The 24,487-nt window shown below is 44.8% G+C and overlaps 1 protein-coding gene across 1 annotated transcript; it reads right to left on the bottom strand.

The window, feature by feature from the left end:
• Positions 1-417: 417 nt before the first annotated feature.
• SNRNP27 (small nuclear ribonucleoprotein U4/U6.U5 subunit 27) lies at positions 418-24,248 on the bottom strand. The gene is made up of 6 exons (XM_073569076.1): positions 24,061-24,248; positions 22,140-22,254; positions 21,244-21,347; positions 17,849-17,928; positions 17,517-17,581; positions 418-718 (listed from the first exon to the last, which is right to left on the bottom strand). The coding sequence occupies exons 1-6, from the start codon at positions 24,098-24,100 to the stop codon at positions 664-666; spliced, it is 459 nt and encodes a 152-aa protein (XP_073425177.1). The 5' UTR covers positions 24,101-24,248; the 3' UTR covers positions 418-663.
• Between the last annotated feature and the right edge of the window lie 239 nt (positions 24,249-24,487).

Raw genomic sequence — 24,487 nt, 5'->3', positions numbered from 1 at the left:
GCAGCGAGTCTCATTTTTTTTTTTTTTTTAAAGAAGCGCCTGATTCTTTAGAAGAGATCTCTATGCACATCTTACAAAAAAATGCTGGTCTTGATAAATCAGGGCCATCCTTATCAGTAATCACAAAAAGGAAAATTAAACCCATCGTCTGGGTTTATATTTACACGACCTACATTATTCTTACAGAAAACCTAGACGGTGCTTCTTCATATAATTACATAAAATACACAACCAGTAAAAAGTTACATTCATTTATATGTATTGCAGACATGCTTTTTTTGGTTTTGAATGATAGTTTTTGGGTAAGTTGTACCATAATTTTCCGAAAAACAAAAAAAAAAAAACCCCACAAATGTGATGGGAAGAATGTGGTTGATGAACGATCAGAGATAGGATGGAGAGACGTTGGCAAGGATGTCACATAAAAACTTTTTATTACACATTACCATGAAGAAAAATAAAATACAAATCCAACAAAGGGTGAGAAAAAAAAAAAAAAACGAGAAAACTGAACCAGAAGATCCTTAGACTCAGTTCTTACAAGTTCCTGGAGTAATTATGAGGACAATGACAGTGAATGTCCCCCGGGGTGCGGGATCTGTGCGGTGGAGGCAACAACCAGCAGATGTCGAGGGTCCCGAGTATACATACCACTGATCCACATCATGCAATGAAGTCCAGAGGTCTGTTGAACCCTCCTTTTCTATTCATGTACTGCCTGCATTATAGACACAAAAGGAACAATATTAGGAGGTTTCACCATTATGTTATCACTTCCAAATACAAGTCAGGGAAACCAACATGACAGATCTGCATGTGTGACTTGTGAGATTGGCTGCAGATTTCGCTCTATGGCATTACAAAGCCCTGTACATGGAGGAAACCACACTCAGTCACTACATACATGCTGCTTGTTTTTGTTTATTGGGACTGCCAAAATAAAAATCTAAATCGGCAAGTTTTGGAGTGCCAAGTATTTTGTATTTTTTTCTGTCAGATGTATGAGGGCTTTTTTTTTTGTAGGATCTGTTGTACTTTTCTGTAACATAATTCACTTTACCATCTAATGCAATGAAAAACAGCTACAGAAAAAAAAAAAAAAAAAAAAAAAAAAGTAAACTAAAAACATTGCCATCATTTATTGTGTGTTTCTTTCTTATGGCATGCATTGTGTGGTAAAAATGACCTGACAACATGATTCTCCAGGTCGGCACAATTTGGATGATGCCAAACTTAAAAGTTGTCTTACGTAAGTAATTTTAGTGGTTTAAAGAAAAATAAATAAATAAAAAAAACAGAAAATAGCAATATAATTTTTCATTTATTTTTACATCTATGGAGCTGTGTGTGAGCTTTGCTCATTTTTATTGATACCATTTTGGAGTACGCATTTTATTTTAATCGCTTTTCAATTAAAAAAAAGAAAAGTTAGACAGGCAAAAAAAGGCAATTCTGGAGTTTAGATTTTTTTTTTTTTTTTGGTGTTAAACAATTTTAAATCTGACTTTTCAGACATGACAATGGCAAATTACAATTTTTTTTTGAGAGAGAAAACGAGGGTCGATTTAAGCCGTTATATATTTAATATATGTATCATTTTGTTATACTTGAGATATATAAACTTTTCTATACTTAGATGTAAACAGTGATCCCTCATAGTCAGGGTCCTCTCTCCTCCTGTACCAGTCAGTGACTCGTTTTGTTAAAGATTATTTTACTTGTTTTTGTATTCCCCTTTTCACATGTAAAGGGCCATGGAATAAATGGCGCTATAATAATAATATACTTATATGCAAGTAGGAAATATTTGTGAAGTGCAAAGGAAATGACATGGTTTACTAATTATATTAAAAATCTAAATGTGAAAATTGTGACATGCATTTTGTATTCAGCCCCCTGAGTCAATGTAGGACCACCTTCGCTGCAATTACTGCTGCAAGTCTTTTGGGGTCGGTCTCTACCAGGTTTATACCTCTAGAGGCTGACATTTTTGCCAGTTCTTCTTTGCACTCTTGTGAGATTGGATGGAGAACGTCAGTGAAGAGCAATTTATCACAGATTCTCAATGGGATTCAGGTCTGGATGGCGACCGGGCCATTCTCACATGAATGTGCTTTCATCTAAACCATTCTATCTGGCAGTATGGTTATATTCGTGAAATATGAACCAGCGCCCCAGTCTCAAATCTTATGCTCCCTATAACAGGTTTTCGTCCAGGATTGCCCTGTATTAAGATCTATCCTATCAATTCTGACCAGCTTCTCTGCCCCTGCTTTAAAAAAAAAAAAAAAAAAAATCACCACCGCATGATGCTGCCACCACTATGTCTGAAGTTGGTGTTCCTAGGGTGATGTGCAGTGTTAGTTTTCCCATCACACAACATTTTGCATTTAGCCCAAAACATTTTACTTTGGTTTTATCTCACCAGAGCACAATCTTCCAATGCTAGATGTGTCCCCTTCATGGTTTTTCACAAACTGCAAATGGAAATTTGCTGTCTGGAGTTCCTTTGTTTTCACGATGTGGTTTGATCCCTTATGTTCTCAAACACATGTCTGAGGCCTTCACAGAAGAACTTTAGTCATACTCAGTGCTGTGGAGTCTGCGTACATTTTGGTGGAATTGGAGTTGGTATAAAATGGACCGACTCCTAATTCATGTAATAAATGGGAACAGTAGTACAGTGCAGGATGTGCTGAATATTTTTTCAGAATTTGGTAAAGTTATGAAATGTCCTATAAATGTCTGTTCTGTTCCTGATCTAAGGATCTGGGCATTTATCTGAATCTGTGCTGCACTTTATGCACATGCTCAGTAGTGACCAGTGCTGTGGAATCGTAGATGAGATGAATCTGTGCTGCCCTTTATGTCCGTGCTCAGTAGTGACCAGTGCTGTGGGGTCGTAGCTGAGATGAATCTGTGCTGCACTTTATGCACATGCTCAGTAGGGGGCAGTGCTGTGGGGTCGTAGTGGAGATGAATCTGTGCTGCACTCTATGTACATGCTCAGTAGTGACCAGTGCTGTGGGGTCGGAGATGAGATGAATCTGTGCTGCACTCTATGTACATGCTCAGTAGTGACCAGTGCTGTGGGGTCAGAGATGAGATGAATCTGTGCTGCACTTTATGTACATGCTCAGTAGTGACCAGTGCTGTAGGGTCGTAGTTGAGATGAATCTGTGCTGCACTATATGTACATGCTCAGTAGGGGGCAGTGCTGTGGGTTCGTAGATGAGATGAATCTGTGCTGCACTTTATGCACATGCTCAGTAGTGATGAGTGCTGTGGAATCGTAGATGAGATGAATCTGTGCTGCCCTTTATGTCCGTGCTCAGTAGTGACCAGTGCTGTGGGGTCGTAGCTGAGATGAATCTGTGCTGCACTTTATGCACATGCTCAGTAGGGGGCAGTGCTGTGGGGTCGTAGTGGAGATGAATCTGTGCTGCACTCTATGTACATGCTCAGTAGTGACCAGTGCTGTGGGGTCGGAGATGAGATGAATCTGTGCTGCACTTTATGTACATGCTCAGTAGTGACCAGTGCTGTGGGGTCGTAGATGAGATGAATCTGTGCTGCACTTTATGTACATGCTCAGCAGGGGGCAGTGCTGTGGGGTCGTAGATGAGATGAATCTGTGCTGCACTTTATGTACATGCTCAGTAGTGACCAGTGCTGTAGGGTCGTAGTTGAGATGAATCTGTGCTGCACTATATGTACATGCTCAGTAGGGGGCAGTGCTGTGGGTTCGTAGTGGAGATGAATCTGTGCTGCACTTTATGTACATGCTCAGTAGTGACCAGTGCTGTGGGGTTGTAGATGAGATGAATCTGTGCTGCACTTTATGTACATGCTCAGTAGTGACCAGTGCTGTGGGGTTGTAGTGGAGATGAATCTGTGCTGCACTTTATGTACATGCTCAGTAGGGGGCAGTGCTGTGGGGTCATAGCTGAGATGAATCTGTGCTGCACGTTATGTACATGCTCAGTAGAGGGCAGTGCTGGGGAGTCCGAGTTGGAAGTCAGAGAAATTGAGGAGTCGGAGGTTTGGCTTACCGACTCCACAGACCTGGTCATACTGAGAATAAATTACACACAGGACGACTCAATTTACTAATTATGTGACCTCTGCAGGCAATTGGTCACTTAGGATTAGGATTTAGGGGTACCAGACTACCGCAGGCTTTTTACAAATGTACGTCACAAGCTTCAGATTTATAAAATTATCAATGCATCATTTCCTTTACACTTCACAAATACTAGCAACTTTGTGTTGGTGTATCACATAACCCCACCACCACAAAAAAAAAACAAACAAAAAAAAAAAAAAAAAAAACACAAAAACAAGTTTGTGGTTGCAATGTGAAAACACGTGGCAACTTCCAAGGCAACAAGGGACTTTAGCAGACCCTCACTTTTGTATCATGCTCAATTGCAGACCGGTTAAGAGTCTGTCAGAAAAAAAAAAAATAATGACTGTTCAAACTAAGAACAGGAACTTGGTGTACCCTTGGTATGGCCAAGCTGTTAAATACATAATCTTAACTTGTTTTGAATCCATCTCTGTCCGCCTCTTTCTTGATTGACAGTTCTGGCTACATAGGAGTGAGAAAGGGCGGGGATAGATGGAAAAAGAATAGGAGAGGTGTACTGCCTGAGCTTGGTTTGAACCGTCATTGTATGCTGAGACTCCCTTTAACGTTACTAGTCATGTGGATACAAGGAAAGTCCCACTGTATACATAGGAGATAGGCAATTCATGAGTCTGGGAAAGGTGAATGAACACTCCTGAGAAACTAATGGTGGCCATATTGGTTGTCGCCCCACTTTTTTGGGAAATAAGATAGGAAATCAGTATTTTAGCAATATTGGATTACAATTAAAATCACAATTTACTACAATACATCAAATCCTTGTTACATTCTCCATAGCAAAACAGTGAGGTTGCAGAAAAGCAATTTTCTGCTTTTATCCTTACGGATTGTTATGGCTTGGAGAGGGGATGCTGTGCTCCTCTATACACGTTTTTTGCAGCGTTGGTCCAGGAGTGCGGAGAAGCCCGACCCCATTAGTCCCTGGCGCTGGAAAGTCAAGGCCAGGGCACATAATGGAGGCGATCTGTGCAATGTCATCTGGCGCTTGCCATTAATGAACCAGCGGGACTCGCGTCAATGCTCGATCCTAATCAGATGTCTTCAGCAAGAGTGAAGGAGTCAGCTGAGAAAGTTTTACTGTCATCCGTCGACACTGTCATGTACATTTCAGCGTATAAGAACGATGGGCTTAATCTTAAACAATATTCTCCAAATTACAGAAATATCCAGTTTCCGCTGATCTTTTGTACATGTGATCTCGCTGGCGTGTGCCAGGACTGCTGCCTGGCAACCATTGTGTAAACGAGCGTTCCGGACTGCCTCCATGTCATCTCAGCTGGTATTTTCAGAGATTCCCGCTAAGAGATGTTCCTGAGAATTGTACTAATATTAATAAGCAATTGTTAGCTCTGCATAATAAGTCATGTCCACATGGATAACAAAATACATTAAAAGGGCTCAAGTCCTAATATATACCGGATCTACTAGCTATTGAACCTGTTCTACGCCTGGGTGCCGAGCATTTGTTTTTTATAAACACTGTCTGCGAATTCGCATGTACAGTGTCTTCAATAAAATGGCGCCAGATTGAATGGTATGCGCATGCGCTGACTCAGCACCATTCTATTGAAGTATTGTATTACAGAGTTAAAGGGAACCTGTCACCAGAAATAACACTGTTAACCTATACATATGCAGATAATCTGCAGGTCAACAGCATTATTATGCTGCAGGCGCCTGCACACAGAGAAAATTCATTTTATTCTTCCCGCCAGCATTCGGCTTCAGTCATTGACTGAGTATACAGAGTGGCCGCTGTAACTGCACCCCCGGCCCTGACTGACACTCCTCCTACATCGAGGCCAGCTGTCAGTCAGGGCCGGGGGTGCAGGAACAGCCGCAGTTCTGTATTCTCAAAGCAATGACTCAACCCGCGGCACCCCCGACCCCATGACTGAAGCCGAATGCTGGTGGGGAGAATAAAGTTAATTTTCTCCCAGCTGCATTCGGCTGCGTGCAGGCGCTATGCAGCATAATAAAACAGATTAACCCCATATCTGCAAGTTAATAGCGTTATTTCTGGTGACCGATTCCCTTTAACATAGTTAAAAAAATGTACCAATAAAAATGCTCACCACGCAGGCGTAGACCAGGTTCAATAGCTATTCCTGGTATATGCTCTCCATCCTATTATATGCTCCCCCATCCTATTATATGCCCCCCCATCCTATTATATGCCCCCCCATCCTATTATATGCCCCCCCATCCTATTATATGCCCCCCCATCCTATTATATGCCCCCCCATCCTATTATATGCCCCCCCATCCTATTATATGCCCCCCCATCCTATTATATGCCCCCCCATCCTATTAAATGCCACCCCATCCTATTAAATGCCACCCCATCCTATTAAATGCCACCCCATCCTATTAAATGCCACCCCATCCTATTAAATGCCACCCCATCCTATTAAATGCCACCCCATCCTATTATATGCTCCATCATCCTATTATATGCTCCATCATCCTATTATTTGCCCCCCCATCCTATTATATGCTCCCCCATCCTGCCTGCGCTGCTGTTGCTCAATACAAACCCTCCTACTCACCTTCCCCCAGTCCGCCCCCGTAGCACATCATGTGCATTAAATATTTAAATAAAATAGCGCAGGAGTCAGCACGTGTGCATACTGGGCCATTTTGTTGGAGACATTGTGTGAGAATTTTTCTTCAATAAAATGTTGTGGAGAGCACAGTATTCGCAGGCACTAACTCCAGCACCACACTCCTCCTGCCTCCTCCACATGGCTCAGGCGATAGGGGCCGACTCCAACGCCACTCTCCTCCTCCCTGTCATCACTAGGCACTGGACCGCAGGTTTATTAACAATGGATGAGTCTTTCTGACTCCGGCCACACTGCGCCGGCAATACCGGCTTCAGACAGAAGGACGCAGACGCATCCAGCATCTATATATATATGTAATCGTCTTATGTCTGTCTGTAACCGAAATCCCGCAGCGCTGACTGGTCGCGGCCTGGTGGATGCGACCAATCAGCGACAGGCGCAGTGCTCAATACCAACAAAGGGGGTGAGGGAGACCATGCATACCAGCAAAGGGGGGTGAGGGGGACCATGCATACCAGCAAAGGGAGGTGAGGGGGACCATGCATACCAGCAAAGGGAGGTGAGGGGGACCATGCATACCAGCAAAGGGAGGTGAGGGGGACCATGCATACCAGCAAAGGGAGGTGAGGGGGACCATGCATACCAGCAAAGGGAGGTGAGGGGGACCATGCATACCAGGAGAGAGGGGTGAGAGGAACCATGCATACCAGGAGAGAGGGGTGAGAGGAACCATGCATACCAGGATTGGGGGGTGAGAGGACCATGCATACCAGGATTGGGGGGTGAGAGGACAATGCATACCAGGATTGGGAGGTGAGAGGACCATGCATACCAGGATTGGAGGGTGAGGGGTACCATGCATATCAGGATTGGGGGGGTGAGGGGTACAATGCATATCAGGATTGGGGGGGGGGTGAGGGGTACCATGCATATCAGGATTGGGGGGTGAGAGGACCATACACATCAGGAGAGGGGGGGGGTGACAGGACCATGCATACCAGGAAAGGGGGGTGAGGAGGACCATGCATACCAGGAAAGGGGGGTGAGGGGGACCATGCATACCAAGAAAGAGGAGTGAGAGGACCATGCATACCAGAATTGGAGGGTGAGAGGACCATGCATTCCAGGATTGGGGGGTGAAGGGACCATGCATATCAGGATGGGGGGGTGAGGGGACCATGCATATCAGGATTGGGGGGTGAGGGGACCATGCATATCAGGATTGGGGGGTGAGGGGACCATGCATATCAGGATTGGGGGGTGAGGGGACCATGCATATCAGGATTGGGGGGTGAGGGGACCATGCATGCCAGGATGGGGGGAGTTGTACCATGCATATCAGGAATGGGGGGTGCATTATTGCATTATTATTAAAACTTCATAAATAAACTACATACATATTCTAGAATACCCGATGCATTAGAATCGGGCCACCATCTAATTATAAATATATATCTATATAGATTTTTTTTATCATCATACTCATTGTGTAGATCAGGCCTGCACAACATGCGGCCTGTTGAATGTTGTTGTACCCCTGCCTCGACATGCCACAGCGTGATGAGGTCAGCACGCTGCTGACGTCTTCGTACTGCTGCCAGCATTCCACAGGCAGAGGAGACGTTGGGCTCTGGTAAGTGCTCCGTGAAAGAGCCGAAGATTAATTGTCATGTTATTTTAGATGAGGGGCCAAGGCAGGAAAGGGTAGTCTTACCACAAAGGCACATAATGCATAGTATAGCAAGGGGTAGTGGGGGAGTTTTACAGCTGGGCAGAGTGGGGGGGGATATGGAGAAATGCAGTGTGTCTGGGGGGGTATATTATAGAGGGGAAGCATGGGGGAGTATTTTGAAGAGCGGCAGTGTGTGGAAAAGCATTATAGAAATGGGCAGTGTAGGTGGGACATTTTGGAAATGGGCAGGGGGATATTTCAGAGAAGGGCACTGTGTGTTTGCAGGGGGGTATTTTGTGCAGAAAGCACAGTAAGACAAATTTATTCAGGGGCAGAGCATGGGAGATATTTTTAGTTATAGAGCAGTATAATGGTACTTTTAGTTTTAGAGGCTCCGTGTCGGGATGTGCTGCTGAAAACGAAGAAAAGGCAAGTCTGGAGAGAGAAGCATGAAATCTCATAATGGCTACATGGAGATAAAAGGGATGAGAACAACGTTAAACAGAGAAGATGTCACTTACAAGGTACCTGGATGTAAATGTTTATTTGTGATACTGCCCGTGTCTCATCAGTGCTATGGCTCCTGTATAAGCCGCAGTCTGATGATAACTCCAAGCATCTCCTTGTTAAGGACATACTGGGTATTGTAGGTTAATGCAATTCAAATATATATGGGTTTGACCTGATATTACAATTGATCACTGTACTAAGTTTGGTGCTACATTCATGTACTGATTGTGGTTCTGATGCTGTGTTTACACTGATTTTTTTTTTTTTAGCAGAAACTCTCAAAATCATTCTCAAACACTCCAAATTGGCTCTCGTAATGTATTCATGCAAGTATAGCTTAAAAAAAAAAAAAAAAAAAAAAAAAAAAAAAAAAAAAAAAAAAAAAAACAACAACAAACTGAGGCCCTTGGGATTGGTTCAGTATGGTAATGTGACCCTTTGGCCAAAAAAAAAAAAAAAAAAAATGTTGTGCACCCCTGGTATAGATGATTTTTAAAAAAAAGAGAAATATTAGAAATGTAATAGTCAAAAAATGATCCAATGAAGAATTAACATTTTCTTGCACAATAAGGCACCACTTGGGGTTTAATTCCTTCCAGCACCATGACGTACTAAAACATAATACTGTGGAGGCAGTGAGTATGGCAGGCTCAGGAGCTGAGTCTACACCATGTCCAGAGATGCCGGCTGTGTCATTCTCTGACAGCAGCATTTAAGCAAGTGACCTTACGGGTCGTCCATTATAGCACCCATTGGCTCGTCTTGACATGATCACAGGGTGCCGAAATGTTATCATGGCATCGAGAGGTCTGCTGAAGGCACACACGACTGTCATGTCTGTGCTCCTGTGAATCCTAACCACAGGCTCAGCTTCATAGAGGATTGTTACTTTCAACACACACAGCATTACTATAGTATTGCAGTATATATCACAATGGCAGGCTCAAGTCTTGTACGGAGTCTAAAAAGGTAAGTATTACATTTAAAAAAAAGAAAACTTTTTTGAAAATTTTTAAAAAATAATTTTAAAACATTTTTTCCCCAGAAATTAAAAAAAAAAAAAAAAACATAGCGAATACACACAGTAAAGAAAAAAAAAATCCAGACACTAAGCATGCATTGGTTCAGCTGGAGCCAGTGTGTGGGTGTATACTGCAGAGGAGGAGCTAATCTTTCTGTATTCACTTAGTGTCAGCCTCCTAGCAGCAGCATCAAACACGCATGGTCCTGTGTCCCCCAATGAGGCGAAGGAGAAATCAAAGCATCAGGATTGCTGTTTGTCAGGGTTGTTTGTGGGATGGGCTGTTTTCATTGGTACTATGTGGGGCAGATATGACATTTTGATTATTTTTGTATTCCATTTTACAGAGGACAAGTGTCCAATCTCTGATCCCAATCGTTGCAGGAGGAGCCTGGTTCAGATTCTCAGCCAGGCTAATGACAGCGCCATAAAGCCAAATGGTTCCCCAGATAATGAACGAGCTCTAGGGGCGCCAGCATCTTATAAATCGGAGGACAACTATACGGCTCTGGCAAAAATTAAGAGACCACCACATCAAATCCCTGTCATGGGCAGCCCATTCTCCAGACCTGAACTCCATTGAAAACCTCTCCAATGTAATCAAGAGGATGATGTATAGTCACAAGCCATCAAAGAAGAACTGCTTACATTTTTGGGCCAGAAGCAGTGTGAAAGACTGGTGGAAAGCATGCCAAGACGCATGAAAGCTGTGATTAAAATACCTTAGTTACTCACCGATAACGGTGTTTCTCGGAACCCATGACAGCACCACGGAGAGAGGGGATCTGCCCATCAAGGACAGGAACCTACAGATAAAAAGGGTGGCACCTCTCCTCCGCCCCCAGTTGGTTACAGTTGGTTGCTTTCAAACCCTCCGGGATGGTATTCCCATTGGATGAATATGCCAGGGCAATCGCATCCCTTATCCACCTTGCCAGGGTACTCTTAGATGCCTTGAGTCCCTTCCGAGGTCCCTGGAAACACACAAAGAGAGCCTTCCTTCCTACATCCCTTGGTGGCCACTAAGTACTAAACTAGGCACCTCTTCACATCTAGGGTGTGAAATCTCTCCTCTCCCCTATTCCTAGGATTTGGGCAGAAGGAAGGAAGGACTACTTCATGGGACCTATGAAAGTGTGTTGCCACCTTTGGTAGATATGCCGGGTCAGGTTTCAATATGACTCTATCGTCTAGAATTTTAGTAAACTGTGGCGCTGCTGACAGAGCTTGAATATCACTCACCCTGCGAGTCGATGTTAGGGCCACTAGAAGTACAGTTCTCAATGACAAGGTTTTTAGGGGTGCTGACTGGATGGGTTCAAATGGGGGGCCTGTTAGTGCAGATAGAACTAGATTTAGATCCCATGATGGTAATTTCTGGGCAATTATTGGTCTAGACCTGGCTGCGGCCCTAATAAACCGTGCTACCCAAGGGTTGCCTGCCACGTCCTGGTTATAAAGGGCACCTAGGGCCGCTATCTGTACCTTCAATGTGTTAGTCGCCAGCCCCCGTTCTAAGCCCCTCTGCAGAAACTCGAGAATTTTGTCAATCTGGACTCCATCCTGAACCCTTGCCCCGGAGGTGGACAGAAATCTCCAAGTTCTCCCATAGGTTCTCGTCGTGATCGGTTTCCTACTCTTTTGTAATGTAGAGACCAGGTTTTCAGAGAACCCTCTTTCCCTCAGCAGTGCCCTTTCAAATTCCATGCTGTTAAATGGAGGTTCACTGCCCGAGGGTGTAACACTGGTCCCTGAGACAGTAGGTCCGGGAGATCTGGTAGGACCCAAGGGTGGGTTATTGACAGCATTCTCAGCCAGGAAAACCAAGTTCTTTTGGACCAGAAGGGGGCCATTAGTATTATTCTTGCTCTGTCCTCTCTGACTTTTCTTATAACCGCCGGGATGAGAATGATCGGCGGAAAGGTATACGTTAGGCCCTGTGTCCACGGGAGCATAAACGCATCCAGGGCCCGGGGATTTCCCCTGGGGTCCAGGGAACAAAATGCTTCCACTTTTTTGTTTTTTGGTTCGCAAACAGATCTATGCCTGGGGTTCCCCACATTTCTATAATCTGCCGAAAAATGGACTGTTTTAGGACCCATTCTCCCTGGCGCAACTGGGTGCGACTCAGAAAGTCTGCTCTCTGGTTTTCTGTTCCCCGTATGTGCAGTGCAGAGAGGGATAGTAGGTTTGTCTCGGCTAGGGTGAGGATTTTGGAGGATGTGTTCATTAGTGCCCGGGACCTGGTTCCCCCCTGGTGATTTATGTAGGCCACCATCACTTGATTGTCCAAAAATATGCGGACGTGATTACCTCGCAGCACAGATAGTAAGTTATGCCCTAACTCACTTTCTACCAAGAGTTCTTTTTGGTTCGAGGAGGCTTCTAATTCCTGACCTCCCCATTCCCCCTGAGCCACCTTGTTGCTCATATGTGCTCCCCATCCCGTGGGACTGGCATTATGTGTGTGATTTTTATTACCCAGAAAATCCTTTTGGATAGGTTGTTTCTGTTTTCCCACCAAGCTAGGGAATGAATAGTTTTGGAGTCTAGGGTAACATGACCTTCCAAGTGACCTGCTAATGCTAACTGGTTGGCTAATACATCCCATTGGAGGTCTCTCGTATGTACAGTCATATGTTAAAGTTTGGGCACCCCTATTAATGTTAACCTTTTTTCTTTATAACAATTTTGGTTTTTGCAACAGCTATTTCAGTTTCATATATCTTATAACTGATGGACTCAGTTATATTTCTGGATTCAAATGGGGTTTATTGTACTAACAGAAAATGTGCAATCTGCATTTAAACAAAATATGACCGGTACAAAAGTATGGGCACCCTTATCCTTTTCTTGATTTGAACACTCCTAACTACTTTTTACTGACTTACTGAAGCACTAAATTGGTTTTGTAACCTCATTGAGCTTTGAACTTCATAGCCAGGTGTATCAAATCATGAGAAAAGGTATTTACGGTGGCCACTTGCAAGTAGTTCTCCTATTTGATTCTCGTATGAAGAGTGGCATCATGGGCTCCTCAAAACAACTCTCAAATGATCTGAAAAACAAAGATGATTCAACATAGCTTTTCAGGCGAAGGATACAAAAAGTTGTCTCAGAGATTTAACCTGTCAGTTTCCACTGTGAGGAACATAGTAAGGAAATGGAAGAACACAGGTACAGTTTTTGTTAAGCCCAGAAGTGGCAGGCCAAGAAAAATATCAGAAAGGCAGAGAAGAAGAATGGTGAGAACAGTCAAGGACAATCCACAGACCACCTCCAAAGACCTCCAGCATCATCTTGCTGCAGATGGTGTCACTGTGCATCGGTCAGCAATACAGTGCACTTTGCACAAGGAGAAGCTGTATGGGAGAGTGATGCGAAAGAAGTCTTTCTGCAAGCACGCCACAAACAGTCGCCTGAGGTATGCAAAAGCACATTTGGACAAGCCAGTTACATTTTGGAAGAAGGTCCTGTGGACTGATGAAACAAAGATTGAGTTGTTTGGTCATACAAAAAGGCGTTATGTATGGAGGCTAAAAAACACAGCATTCCAAGAAAAACCACTTGCTACCCACAGTAAAATTTGGTGGAGGTTCCATCATTATGCTTTGGGGCTGTGTGGCCAATGTCGGCACCAGGAATCTTGTTAAAGTTGAGGGTCGCATGGATTCAACTCAGTATCAGCAGATTCTTGACAATAATGTGCAAGAATCAGTGACGAAGTTGAAGCTACGCAGGGGATGGATATTTCAGCAAGACAATGATCCAAAACACCGCTCCAAATCTACTCAGGCATTCATGCAGGAGGAACAATTACAATGTTCTGGTATGGCCATCCCAGTCCCCAGACCTGAATATCATTGAACATCTGTGGGATGATTTGAAGTGGGCTGTCCATGCTCGGCGACCATCAAACTTAACTGAACTGAAATTGTTTTGTAAACAGGAATGGTCACAAATACCTTCATCCAGGAACTCATTGATAGCTACAGGAAGCGACTAGAGGCTGTTATTTTTGCAAAAGGAGGATCTACGAAATATTAATGTCACTTTTATGTTGAGGTGCCCATACTTTTGCACCGGTCAAATTTTGTTTAAATGCAGATTGCACATTTTCTGTTAGTACAATAAACCTCATTTGAATCCAGAAATATAACTGAGTCCATCAGTTATTAGATATATGAAACGGAAATAGCTGTTGCAAAAACCAAAATTGTTATAAAGAAAAAAGGTTAACATTAATAGGGGTGCCCAAACTTTAACATATGACTGGAGCTGTGCCCATTGGACTGCCGGCAGACAGGCGGAGAGGGACCCTAATAGTGACATCGATTTTCTTAGCGTCTTGCTACCATTTGCGCAATTTTCTCTTTTTTGCGGTTCGGAAGGTAACACTCTTGGGTGTTTGAGTCCAGTGTTAGTCCTAGGAACTCCTGAACTTTGCTGGGCTCCAACCTCGATTTTTTCAGGTTTAGAAGCCAGCCAAGGTTCTGTAGAGTGTTTATTACTCTGTCCCTCTGTTCCCTGCATTTTTGGGCCGAGTTGCTTGCTATTAAAAAGTCATCCAAATATGGGATTATTAAAATATCCTGCTCTCTTAGGTGGGCCATCATTTTTGCTACTAATTTTGTGAAAACTCGTGGGGCTATAGAAATTCCAAATGGTAGGGCCCTGTACTGAAACTCCTTTATCTCGCCCTCTATAGAGACCACCAGTCTGAGGTATTTTCGGGAGTCTATGTGGATGGGGACGTGATAGCACGTGTCGCTGAGATCTAATACTGTCATGAAGCAATGTGGGAAGAGAATTTTGGTGGTTGACTTGATCGACTCCATTTTGAACTTCTGGTTTCTGACGTAATCGTTTAGTCTTTTTAGATTTATAATTGTCCGGAAGGTACCATCCGGTTTGGTCACCAGAAAAAGAGGGGAATAGAACCCTCTGCCCCTCTCCTGCAGGGGAGCCTGCTGGAGGACTCTTTTGCTTAGTAAGCTTAGGACCTCTTTTTCGAGAGCTTTTTGTTCTCATATAGAAAATCTTAGTGGAGTTACCACGTATTTTTAGGTGGGAGAGAGAGAAAGGCTATCCTCAGGCCTGATCCGATCAGATTTAATAACCAAGGATTGTTCGATATTTTCCTCCAGGCTGGAAGAAAAAGGCTTAGCCTCCCTCCCTCCCACCCTGGGCAAATAGTCACTTGGAGGGTTTTTTGTCTCGGAACGAGTTACCGAAGAAAAAACCCCTCTCTCTCCTCCTGTCATCCCATTTCTGTTCCCTTGGGGGTCTCTTTTGAAAAAACTTTTTGTTACAAAAGGACTAATTAAAACCTGTAGGACCCAGGTTTGGGAATCCCTTCTTTTTATCCCCTGCCTTTTGGAGGATGTCATCCAGTGTCTCTCCGAATAGGAATTTTCCTTCGCAGGGGATCGAGCATAGCTTCATCTATCTCTTCGGGCTGCGTTTCACAGGGCTGCCACTTTGGACGATTACCTCACTGTATCAGCTGATGAGTCTGCTAAGAAGGCCGCCGCTCCCCTTATTACTGGAATGGATTCCAGGATCTTCTCCCTGGGTGTACCTTCCCTTAACTGTTTCTCTAGTTGATCCACCCATACCATGAGGGCTCTGGAGGTACATGTTGCCGCTATGGCTGGCCTAAGCTTTCCCCCCGCTGATTCCCAAGTGCCCTTGAGGAAGGTATCGGCCTTTTTATCTAAGGGGTCTTTTAGAGTGCCCATGTCCTCAAAGGGGAGTGCAAAATTTTGAGGCCTTGGCGACCGCTACGTCTAGTTTCGGGGCTTTGTCCCAAGATGTGGACGCCTCCTCCTCGAATGGATATTTCCTCTTAAGGGAAGGGACCGTGGAGTTTTTCCTATCCGGTTTTTCCCAATCATTTTTTTTTATCATTCTCGTTTAGCAGGAACACTGCGCTTCTTTTGGCCCAGTCCCCCAAACATTATGTCCTGGACTGATCTATCAGGCCGAGGGTCTGCCACCCCCATGTTAGACCTTACTGCCTTTACTAACATGTCTACCTCATCTAGGGGAAAACAGTGACGGCCCCCCGTTTCTTCGTCTGAGGATGACGAGTCGGTGTCCGAAGTCTGTGAGGTAACCTCCCCTGACGTCGAGATCTGTGACTGGGAACCCTCTACGACGTCCCTCCTTTTAGCTTTCCCCCTTTGTTTCAGGGATGAAAGGGCACTCTGAAACTCCGATCAGATTACAGCTCTTAGATCCGAGGCATAATCCGTGGTTTCATCACAGAGAACTTCCTGTATGCAGGATTCGCAGAGCTTCTTATCCCAAGAGATTGGTAGAGCTCTGCTACAGGTGCGGCATTCCCTGTTCTTTGTTTTTTCTTCTTTCCCTGATAATGGGGAACATTCACGTAGACCATTCACCCAGGTATGCGCGGTTGCATGTACCGTTTCGGAAGGTGGATTCAGGTCCCGCACGGGCTGATCCAAAGATGGTGACTTGCTCCTTGCAGCCGACCTGCTGCACTGCGTGGAGTGGCTACTGGACCGGCCCTCACGCCTGTCCTCCTTTTGCCGGTGATGGTGGTATTGCTGCAGCCTGTGCTGCTGCTTCGGTTGCTACTTCAGCTGCTGCTCGGGCTGCTCCTCTTGCTGGTCGCTATCCTCCATACTTACAGGACGCTTCCAGCGAGGAGTGGTTCCAGCGCTTCCTTTTTCAAATTTCCCGGCCTGTGACGTCACCTCCTCTCCCAGCCTGCACCGTTCTCTGCCCGGGGAGAGCGCAGTGCGCCTGCGCCGACCGCGGGGACCCGGAAGTCATCTTCTCCATTTCCGGGGCAGCGCCATATTGGTACACCTCTGTACCATGGCGCTGTCCGCACATGTACCGGGTCTCCCCCGGCCCCAGCTTTCTTTCCGGAGCGGCGGCCCGGTCCTCTCCCTCCTCCTACTCACCATTTCGAGCCCGTCAGCTGCAGCGGCTTCAGGAACCGACCCCGCCGCGACAGGGGCCTCCCTGCTGTCAAGACCACGGACAGGACGGCCCTGGATGTTCCTCAGGTAAGCTGCTGCCGCTAGTTCTATAGGTCACCCGTCAAGGACAGGAACCCAACTGGGGATGGAGGAGAGGTGCCGCCCTTTTTATCTGTAGGTTCCTGTCCTTGATGGGCGGATCCCCTCTCTCCATAGTGCTGTTATGAGTGAGAGAAATAATGGTTATTCCACAAAATATTGATTTCTGAACGCTTCCTGAGTTAAAAACATTAGTATTGTTGTTTCTAAATGATTATGAACTTGTTTTCTTTCCATTATTTGAGGTCTGAAAGCACTGTTTTTTGTTTGTTGTTTTTTTTAACATTTCTCCTTTACAGGGAAAAAAAAAAAAAAAAAATTATTGCTTGGAAATTCGGAGACATGTTGTCAGATATTTTTATACTAAAAGAACAAGTTACATTTTACTCAAAAATATACCTATAAAGAGAAAATTCCGACAAACTGAACATTTTGCAGTGGTTTCTTCATTTTTGCCAGAACTGTAGAAACACACTGTCCAAAGTAGTTAATGCCATTGTTTAGTGGATATGTTAAGCTCTGTACACAGATGTGAACTTACCTATATTTTCGTTTTTGTGACACATTTATGGCATATGCATTAACAGATCCATCTACTTTCTTTCCCTGAAAAAGAGCAAAGAAAGTGAAGAAACTCAGATTTAACAATATGAAGGAACACTAATGCAGGCTAATTTCCATGCTGCAAATTTTTTACAGTACTTGGAAGAGATCCGTTAAAATGTAATCCATTTTGAATGCTACTTATTCCGCTGGGGATTTTATGTCCTGAGTCAATTTACCCTTAGGGTGCAAGGCAACAAATCATAAACACAAGGTAATGGGCTGTGACAAAATTGATAGAACACTAATAAAATACTAGAATTGCATTACCTTGGTGGTATCGAATGTGCTAAAACCCATCAACTTCATCATTTCTATCTCCTCTTCAGTTTTCCCTTCGAGATCCTCCGCTGTACAGAATTAAAAAAATAAATAAAAAAAATACATGGTTTGAAAACAAATCACCATGAGAATTCTGGAGTTTAGCAAGAATGAAGAGACGGCGAGAATTGGGGGAATCACTTACTAAGCACGCCTAAAGGGCCTATCACACTAAGCGATATCGCTAGCAATATCGCTATAACGTCACTGGTTTTTGTGACGTTATAGCGATATCGCTATGTCTGATACTTACCTCCGACCGCTCCCCCGCTGGTTATCGCTGATCGCGCGAGAACGTCCTGGACCGTTTCTCTTTGTCAGCTTCCTGCTGTGACGACGAGCGACGCGTGGACGCGGGCGGGCGGACATCAGGATCACCTCGTCTGACAGGTAAGTAACGACCCCCGACCGCTGCGATGTCGCTGGTGAGATCTGCCTGTGTGGCAGCTCACTAGCGACAGCTTAGCAATGCACCAGCGATCCTGACCGCGTCATATCGCTGGTCGGGATCGTTGATACATCGCCAAGTGTGACAGCACCTTTACAGTCTCGGTGGGTGGTTAGAAAGCTGCAGGTCGCAGTGCAGAAAATATTAAGATGAAGCCCCCCACCACCACTCTTTTCCAGTAGGAATAACGGACATTCTAAACTTCTTTTGATGTAGAATTACACAAATAACATATGGCATAGTGAGGAATCCTAAGATGTAGGAAGCTCCAGCCTTATACTTCTTTTTAGGCAGTGGACCCCTACAGTGCCAAAGAGGATGTCTATGTGAGGAAGACAGATTTATAGATGAACTTCATCCTGTTCCTCCAGGATGAAGTTGTTATGGTGAAAGAACTTCCTTCAGACTTGGTGTCTCCATCAGAAAGTTATGAATATTAGGGGTTGTATAGATTCGATATTCATGAGACATACATCTTCAACTTCAGGACTGGACGGTAAGAATATGCATATTTTCTCATAACCGACACCTGCCTATGAGCCCCAAATCAATAGTGGTCAGATTGCTGCCAACAGCCATGTCATGCTTACTATCTATGGAAAGGTAAAATCCCAATACAAAATATGGAAGCAATTTAGAGCTTCTGCGATTGTCAGAAGTGAAGATATTGTTAACGTTGGGAATTTCATAAAATCCAGAATCCCATAACCCTGCCCACACAAGGTCAGCAAGAGGGGTGTGGTATGTGGGTGTAATTCAGGTGCTGATAAAAGGTCAAGGCGAATTTTGATCTGTGTTCATGTAGAGAGATACATATCAGTGTATGCATGACTCCCGTCATTGGACATTTTTCAATCGAAGTGCTCTCCTTCGCTAAGCTTAATCATATCTGATCAGCGTAGTAAGTTTCTTTTTTAATCCTATTTTATGTAACTGTACATGTTGTATTGTTTTGTCCCCTTTGTAAAATCTTTTGTATAATTATTTTTTATACACAATGGATGAAAATCCCTTAAACAAGAATTGAAAGACTCTCTTCTGGCTACAAAAAGTGTTTACAAGCCGATACTTGCAAAACGGGGCGCTACTAGGTACTAACCATGCAGGGTGCTCAAACTTTTGCATCAGCCCAATTTTCTTTTTGTGTTTTTTAAAGTGTAAAAGATGAAAATATGTAGGTTTTTTCATAAAATACAAAGGAAATGTGTAATCTTAACTTTAGGCCTTTTAGACATTTTCTTTTCAACTTGCTTATCTATTCACAATAACAGTCATTTTGACCAGGGGTACACAAACGTTTATAAGCCACTGTACACGATGAGAATACTACTTTGGGGTATACTCACATGTAGCTTATTTACTTCATTTTGCTGTGTAAGGCCAGAAAACCAGAGTGGAAACTGTGTACTTTTTTTCTTTTTAAATGGTTTTTGGGGGAGCCAAGCCAATTTGATCTTAAAAGGAAGCAATCACCAGAAATAAAGCTGTTAACCTGTAGATATGGGGTTAGTCTGGAGGTTAACAGCTCCATGATGCTGGCTGGTGTATGGTCGTAGAAGAATGCAGCGGTGAGAAAATGATCTTTATGCTTCCCATCACCATTCAGTCAGAGGGGCAGGGCCGGTTGAGTAACTGCGCCCGACTGACACTGGCTCTACATTGTGGCCAGCTGTCAAAGGGTCGGGGGCGCAGTTACAGCGGCCGCTCTGCTTTCTCAGATCATGACTGAACCGGCGAGGCTCCACCCCTATGACTGAATACCGAATGCTGGTGGGGAGAAGATCCTTTTTTCCCCTGCTACAGTTGGATGTGAGCAGGCGTCGGACAGCATAATAACTGACAGGCAGGTACTCTGCAGGTTAACAGCATTATCTCTGTAAAATGCTGCGTTTGTTGTGCCCCCCAAAACAAACACTGCATGTGAACAAGCCCTTAAAAGGCTTGTCTGAGCCTGGGACACAATCAACATTGCCATGGCCCACTAGGCTCATCTGATTCTCTCAATCCATTTATTTTCAGAGAAGCCGAAAAAGTCTAGTTGTGCCGTGACTGCAAATCCCCACGCATTCCGCCACGCGACTGCAAATCCCCACGCGACTGCAAATCCCCACGCATTCCCTCACGTGACTGCAAATCCCATACATTCCGCCAAGTGACTGCCCGCTTGCACAGGGAATACCTATGGGATCGTGACATCGTGCACAATAAAAAAGTCATTCTGGAATCACATTGTGTGACTATAGACTCTGATTGCAAGCCAAGAAAGTTTAAAGCAGTGTTTTTAAAACGGTGTTCCCCAAACTTCCTGTTCAAATAGGAAGAGGCTATTCATCAAAGTATCGCTGGGTGAAGAAAAATACTGTTTTTGCAACATTTAAAGTGCTTTTTCACTTCCTGAGATCTCACCAACCTCTGACACCATATGCAGAGATGCGATATAGTTGGATGACTGTGACAAGATGTGATCGTGCCATGTCACAACATTGTAGTTCATGTCATCACCTAATTTAGTGATCAGCAACCTCCGGTACTCCCACTGTTGCAGAACTACAACTCTGAGAATTCCCTTACAGCATGAGGTTGTCAGGCCACATCGCGAGTTGTAGGTTCACAACTGATGTGCAGTACGTTGCTGATCCCTGATCTCGCTGTTTTGGTACAAAAAGCCCCAGATCATTTATATGAGCACTTCATGTAACACAATTCTGACATATATTACAGTCTCTTTATTTTTATTGTGCAACCTTCGGCACTGTACCACCTAAACCCTACCACTACAAAACAAGTATTTTTTTTTTTTTTTGCATGATCGTGCACTCCCATTTCTTGGATCTGCCAGCACTGGCGCAGTCACATAGAACTTCTTCCTTTTTGTCATCACTTTACACAAGCTCACCTGCGATCTGCCGCTCCTTCACCACTTTGGAATCTTTACCGTCTTTCTTGTCATCCTTAATTCTTCCAGGTGAGAGGGAGGAGGACCTGTGCCTGCGGGGTGACCTGATAACCAAAACATATTCATCTCAAAGCTCTCACTTATAGTTTACAGAAACTAGCTTCCATTTGGGACTTTACCATGCCCAGCCCTTCCTTACCTACAAGAAAAGCAATATGAGAATTGCCTGAAAGGGGCAAAAGTGTCAGTGGACACCTATCCCCATTGGGGCAAACATGCTTCAGCCATTCCAAGTGTGCAGGCACCCTCACACTAAGGAGAAAGCATAAGCCACAGTGTAGAAGAGGGAAATATCAAAGTATAAACCACGCCACCGTCCTGGATGGATAGATATGTAACCATACACAAGTAATAATTCACTACATACGACAACAGCCTTACTAGTGAGGCGCCCCCAGCAGGAGGCAGCTGAGCATGCAGTTTTGATATAAGTGATTAGATGCTGTAAAGTCCTTTATGACCAGTATCCTGTGTAACAATATAACTCGGAACTCCCACATCCATTGGTCACAGTCGTTGATTCGCAAACTGGCTGCGCACATGAATATACGAGGCTATTAAGTTCGGATCTGGGGAACGGTGGCTGGTTTAAGGATTGTGGTCCATATTCGGGCAGCAACAAAAGAAAGTGTGAATCCAGCCTAACCCTGACCTCGTGTTCTGCTGCATTTAACGCCACGCACGCTCAGTGTGTCTGTACAGGTGCTGTGTGTACCATATACATACACACAAACATTATAAGAAAACATTGGATAAAAAAAAAAAAAAAATCTACCATCAAAAGCAGGTGAACGTAATCAGCCACAGAACCAAGAAAACCCATATAATGTTTGTACCTGGAGCGGCGCCTATGTGGGGAGCGTGACCGGCTCCTCCGTCTCTCACGGGACCTTGAGCGCTCTCGTCTCCTCCTTTCACGTTCTCTAGAAGTGGATCTTGAACGTCTGCGCTCTTTAGGAGAAAAAAAAACGACAAAAAAAAAAAAAATTATATTTAACAATTTGATTTTTAAAAAAAAAAAAAAAAAAAAAAAGGCAAGACAGGACATCTATATAACACTAAATTTTTTAACCCCTTAAGGATAGGGCGACTTAAATTTTGCCCTTTATTTTTCCTCCCTTCTTCCAAGTGCCATAACTTTATTTTTCCACCCATAAAGCAGTGTGAGGGCTCGTTTTTTTATGGGGCGAGTTGTAGTTTGGAATCTCAGCACTTATGTTAATAATGTAGTGAAAAATTGTGTAAAAATGACTGCGAGTGTTGTGAAATGCAAAAAAAAAAAAAAAATTCCACCATCATTTTTTGGGTTTTGCTTTTATGTCATTCATTGTGCCTCTTATCAGGCAACATGATTTTCTGGGTCGCTATGACGACTGCGGCGATACTTGCATAGTGTTTTATTTTGGAAACGCATGAGGACTTATTTTTGTGCGTTGAGCTCATGTTTTTATTGATGCCATTTGTGGATTATATATACATTTTTTTGTGAGGGGGGTGAGGAGGACTGCAGGAACAGTAATATTTCTTTTGTTCCCGTATTCTCTGACACAGTAACACATATATTTGAAATGAGAAAGTGTGTCCAGATTCCTGCAGCCCATCATTACAGCAGCCTGACTCCACTGACAGGTTCACTTTATAATGAACTTGTGAAACATCAATCCCCAGAGGGGTGTTCTCATCTCAGCAGTGACTGACATATTGATAGAACAGGACATCATTTAATGATGGCTGGGGTCCGAGCCGCTGCAGTGCAGCTTCATTCAGGTGAGTCAGGCTTGCTGGAGTCCCCCTTGTACATCCAAGTGGCTGATGGCGCTAAATGCGCAAGAAAAAAAGGCTGTAAAGTGGATTTACACACTGCAAAAAAAAGGGCTGTATGAAGTTGTGCTTTATGCAGGAGAAATAGTATTTTTGGTGCTGTTTAGGGGATAAATATAAGCTACTCTTTAATTTATGTAACTTTTTTGCTAGCGCAGCCACAGGCGATGTCCACCAGCATGGCCTACAGCACTACCCACCAGGGCGGCCACAGGCGATGTCCACCAGCATGGCCTACAGCACTACCCACCAGGGCGGCCACAGGCGATGTCCACCAGCATGGCCTACAGCACTACCCACCAGGGCGGCCACAGGCAATGTCCACCAGCATGGCCTACAGCACTACCCACCAGGGCGGCCACAGGCAATGTCCACCAGCATGGCCTACAGCACTACCCACCAGGGCGGCCACAGGCAATGTCCACCAGCATGGCCTACAGCACTACCCACCAGGGCGGCCACAGGCAATGTCCACCAGCATGGCCTACAGCACTACCCACCAGGGCGGCCACAGGCGATGTCCACCAGCATGGCCTACAGCACTACCCACAAGGGCGGCCACAGGCGATGTCCACCAGCAAGGGCCACAGCACTACCCACCAGGGCGGCCACAGGCAATGTCCACCAGCAAGGGCCACAGCACTACCCACCAGGGCGGCCACAGGCGATGTCCACCAGCATGGCCTACAGCACTACCCACCTGGGCGGCCACAGGCAACAGCGCTGCCCACCAGCGACACCAAAGGCAACGGAGCCCACAAGCAAAGACGCTGCCCAAAAGTTCGGCCACAGGAGATGCTGGAGTACGGCTACTCAACCTATTGCCTTATGACCAGCTCCTGATAACCGCCATTAATAATGCAGTGGCCACTGTGGCCGGCATTACAGTCAGTGCCCGTCTGTGTGTGACCTAGACACGGATGCCACAGCTCTCACCTCTCCGCCGCTCCGGGGACCTGCTGCGGCTGCGACCCATCTCCTCACTACACCGGAGAAACACAGCCCGGAAATTCCCGGATACTGCGCTCACTCATAACCGCCCCCACAGCAACGAGTCCACAACACAAACGTTCCAGTAAGATTAATGCGTTATGGACATGATCCTGCAGGGGTCGCTGGCGAGACATCACCGTGATACAGAGAAACTGCGCAGCAAATCACAGTGAGGGAGGGCGATGCACTGCACTGGGCGGGGAGGTGAGTGCAGGGAGAGCAGCGCCATCTAGTGACTGGGAGGAGCTCCCTCCTCTCCAGGCTGTTCCTTCCTGCCTGTATGTGTGCATTATCTTGTGCCTCAGTCACACACTGCGGATTTGCTGTGGACAATCTGCTGTAGATCCATGATAAAACATTTGCTGCCAAC

The sequence above is a fragment of the Dendrobates tinctorius genome, unplaced genomic scaffold (genome assembly GCF_039654945.1).
Source record: "Dendrobates tinctorius isolate UK_male_01 unplaced genomic scaffold, ASM3965494v1 ptg000022l, whole genome shotgun sequence".
Classification (NCBI taxonomy): domain Eukaryota; kingdom Metazoa; phylum Chordata; class Amphibia; order Anura; family Dendrobatidae; genus Dendrobates; species Dendrobates tinctorius.
Note: the sequence above shows the minus strand (reverse complement) of the source record. Positions and strands in the feature narration are given on the sequence as shown.

What these genes read in the sequence shown, in the direction of transcription:
- SNRNP27 (XM_073569076.1), bottom strand. Translation starts at nt 24,100, where the DNA reads ATGGGTCGCAGCCGCAGCAGGTCCCCGGAGCGGCGGAGAG. An exon ending in GTCCCCGGAGCGGCGGAGAG is followed by an intron (nt 22,255 to 24,060) that starts GTGAGAGCTGTG and finishes TTTCTCCTAAAG; the next exon opens with AGCGCAGACGTTCAAGATCC. An exon ending in CCACATAGGCGCCGCTCCAG is followed by an intron (nt 21,348 to 22,139) that starts GTACAAACATTA and finishes TTTGGTTATCAG; the next exon opens with GTCACCCCGCAGGCACAGGT.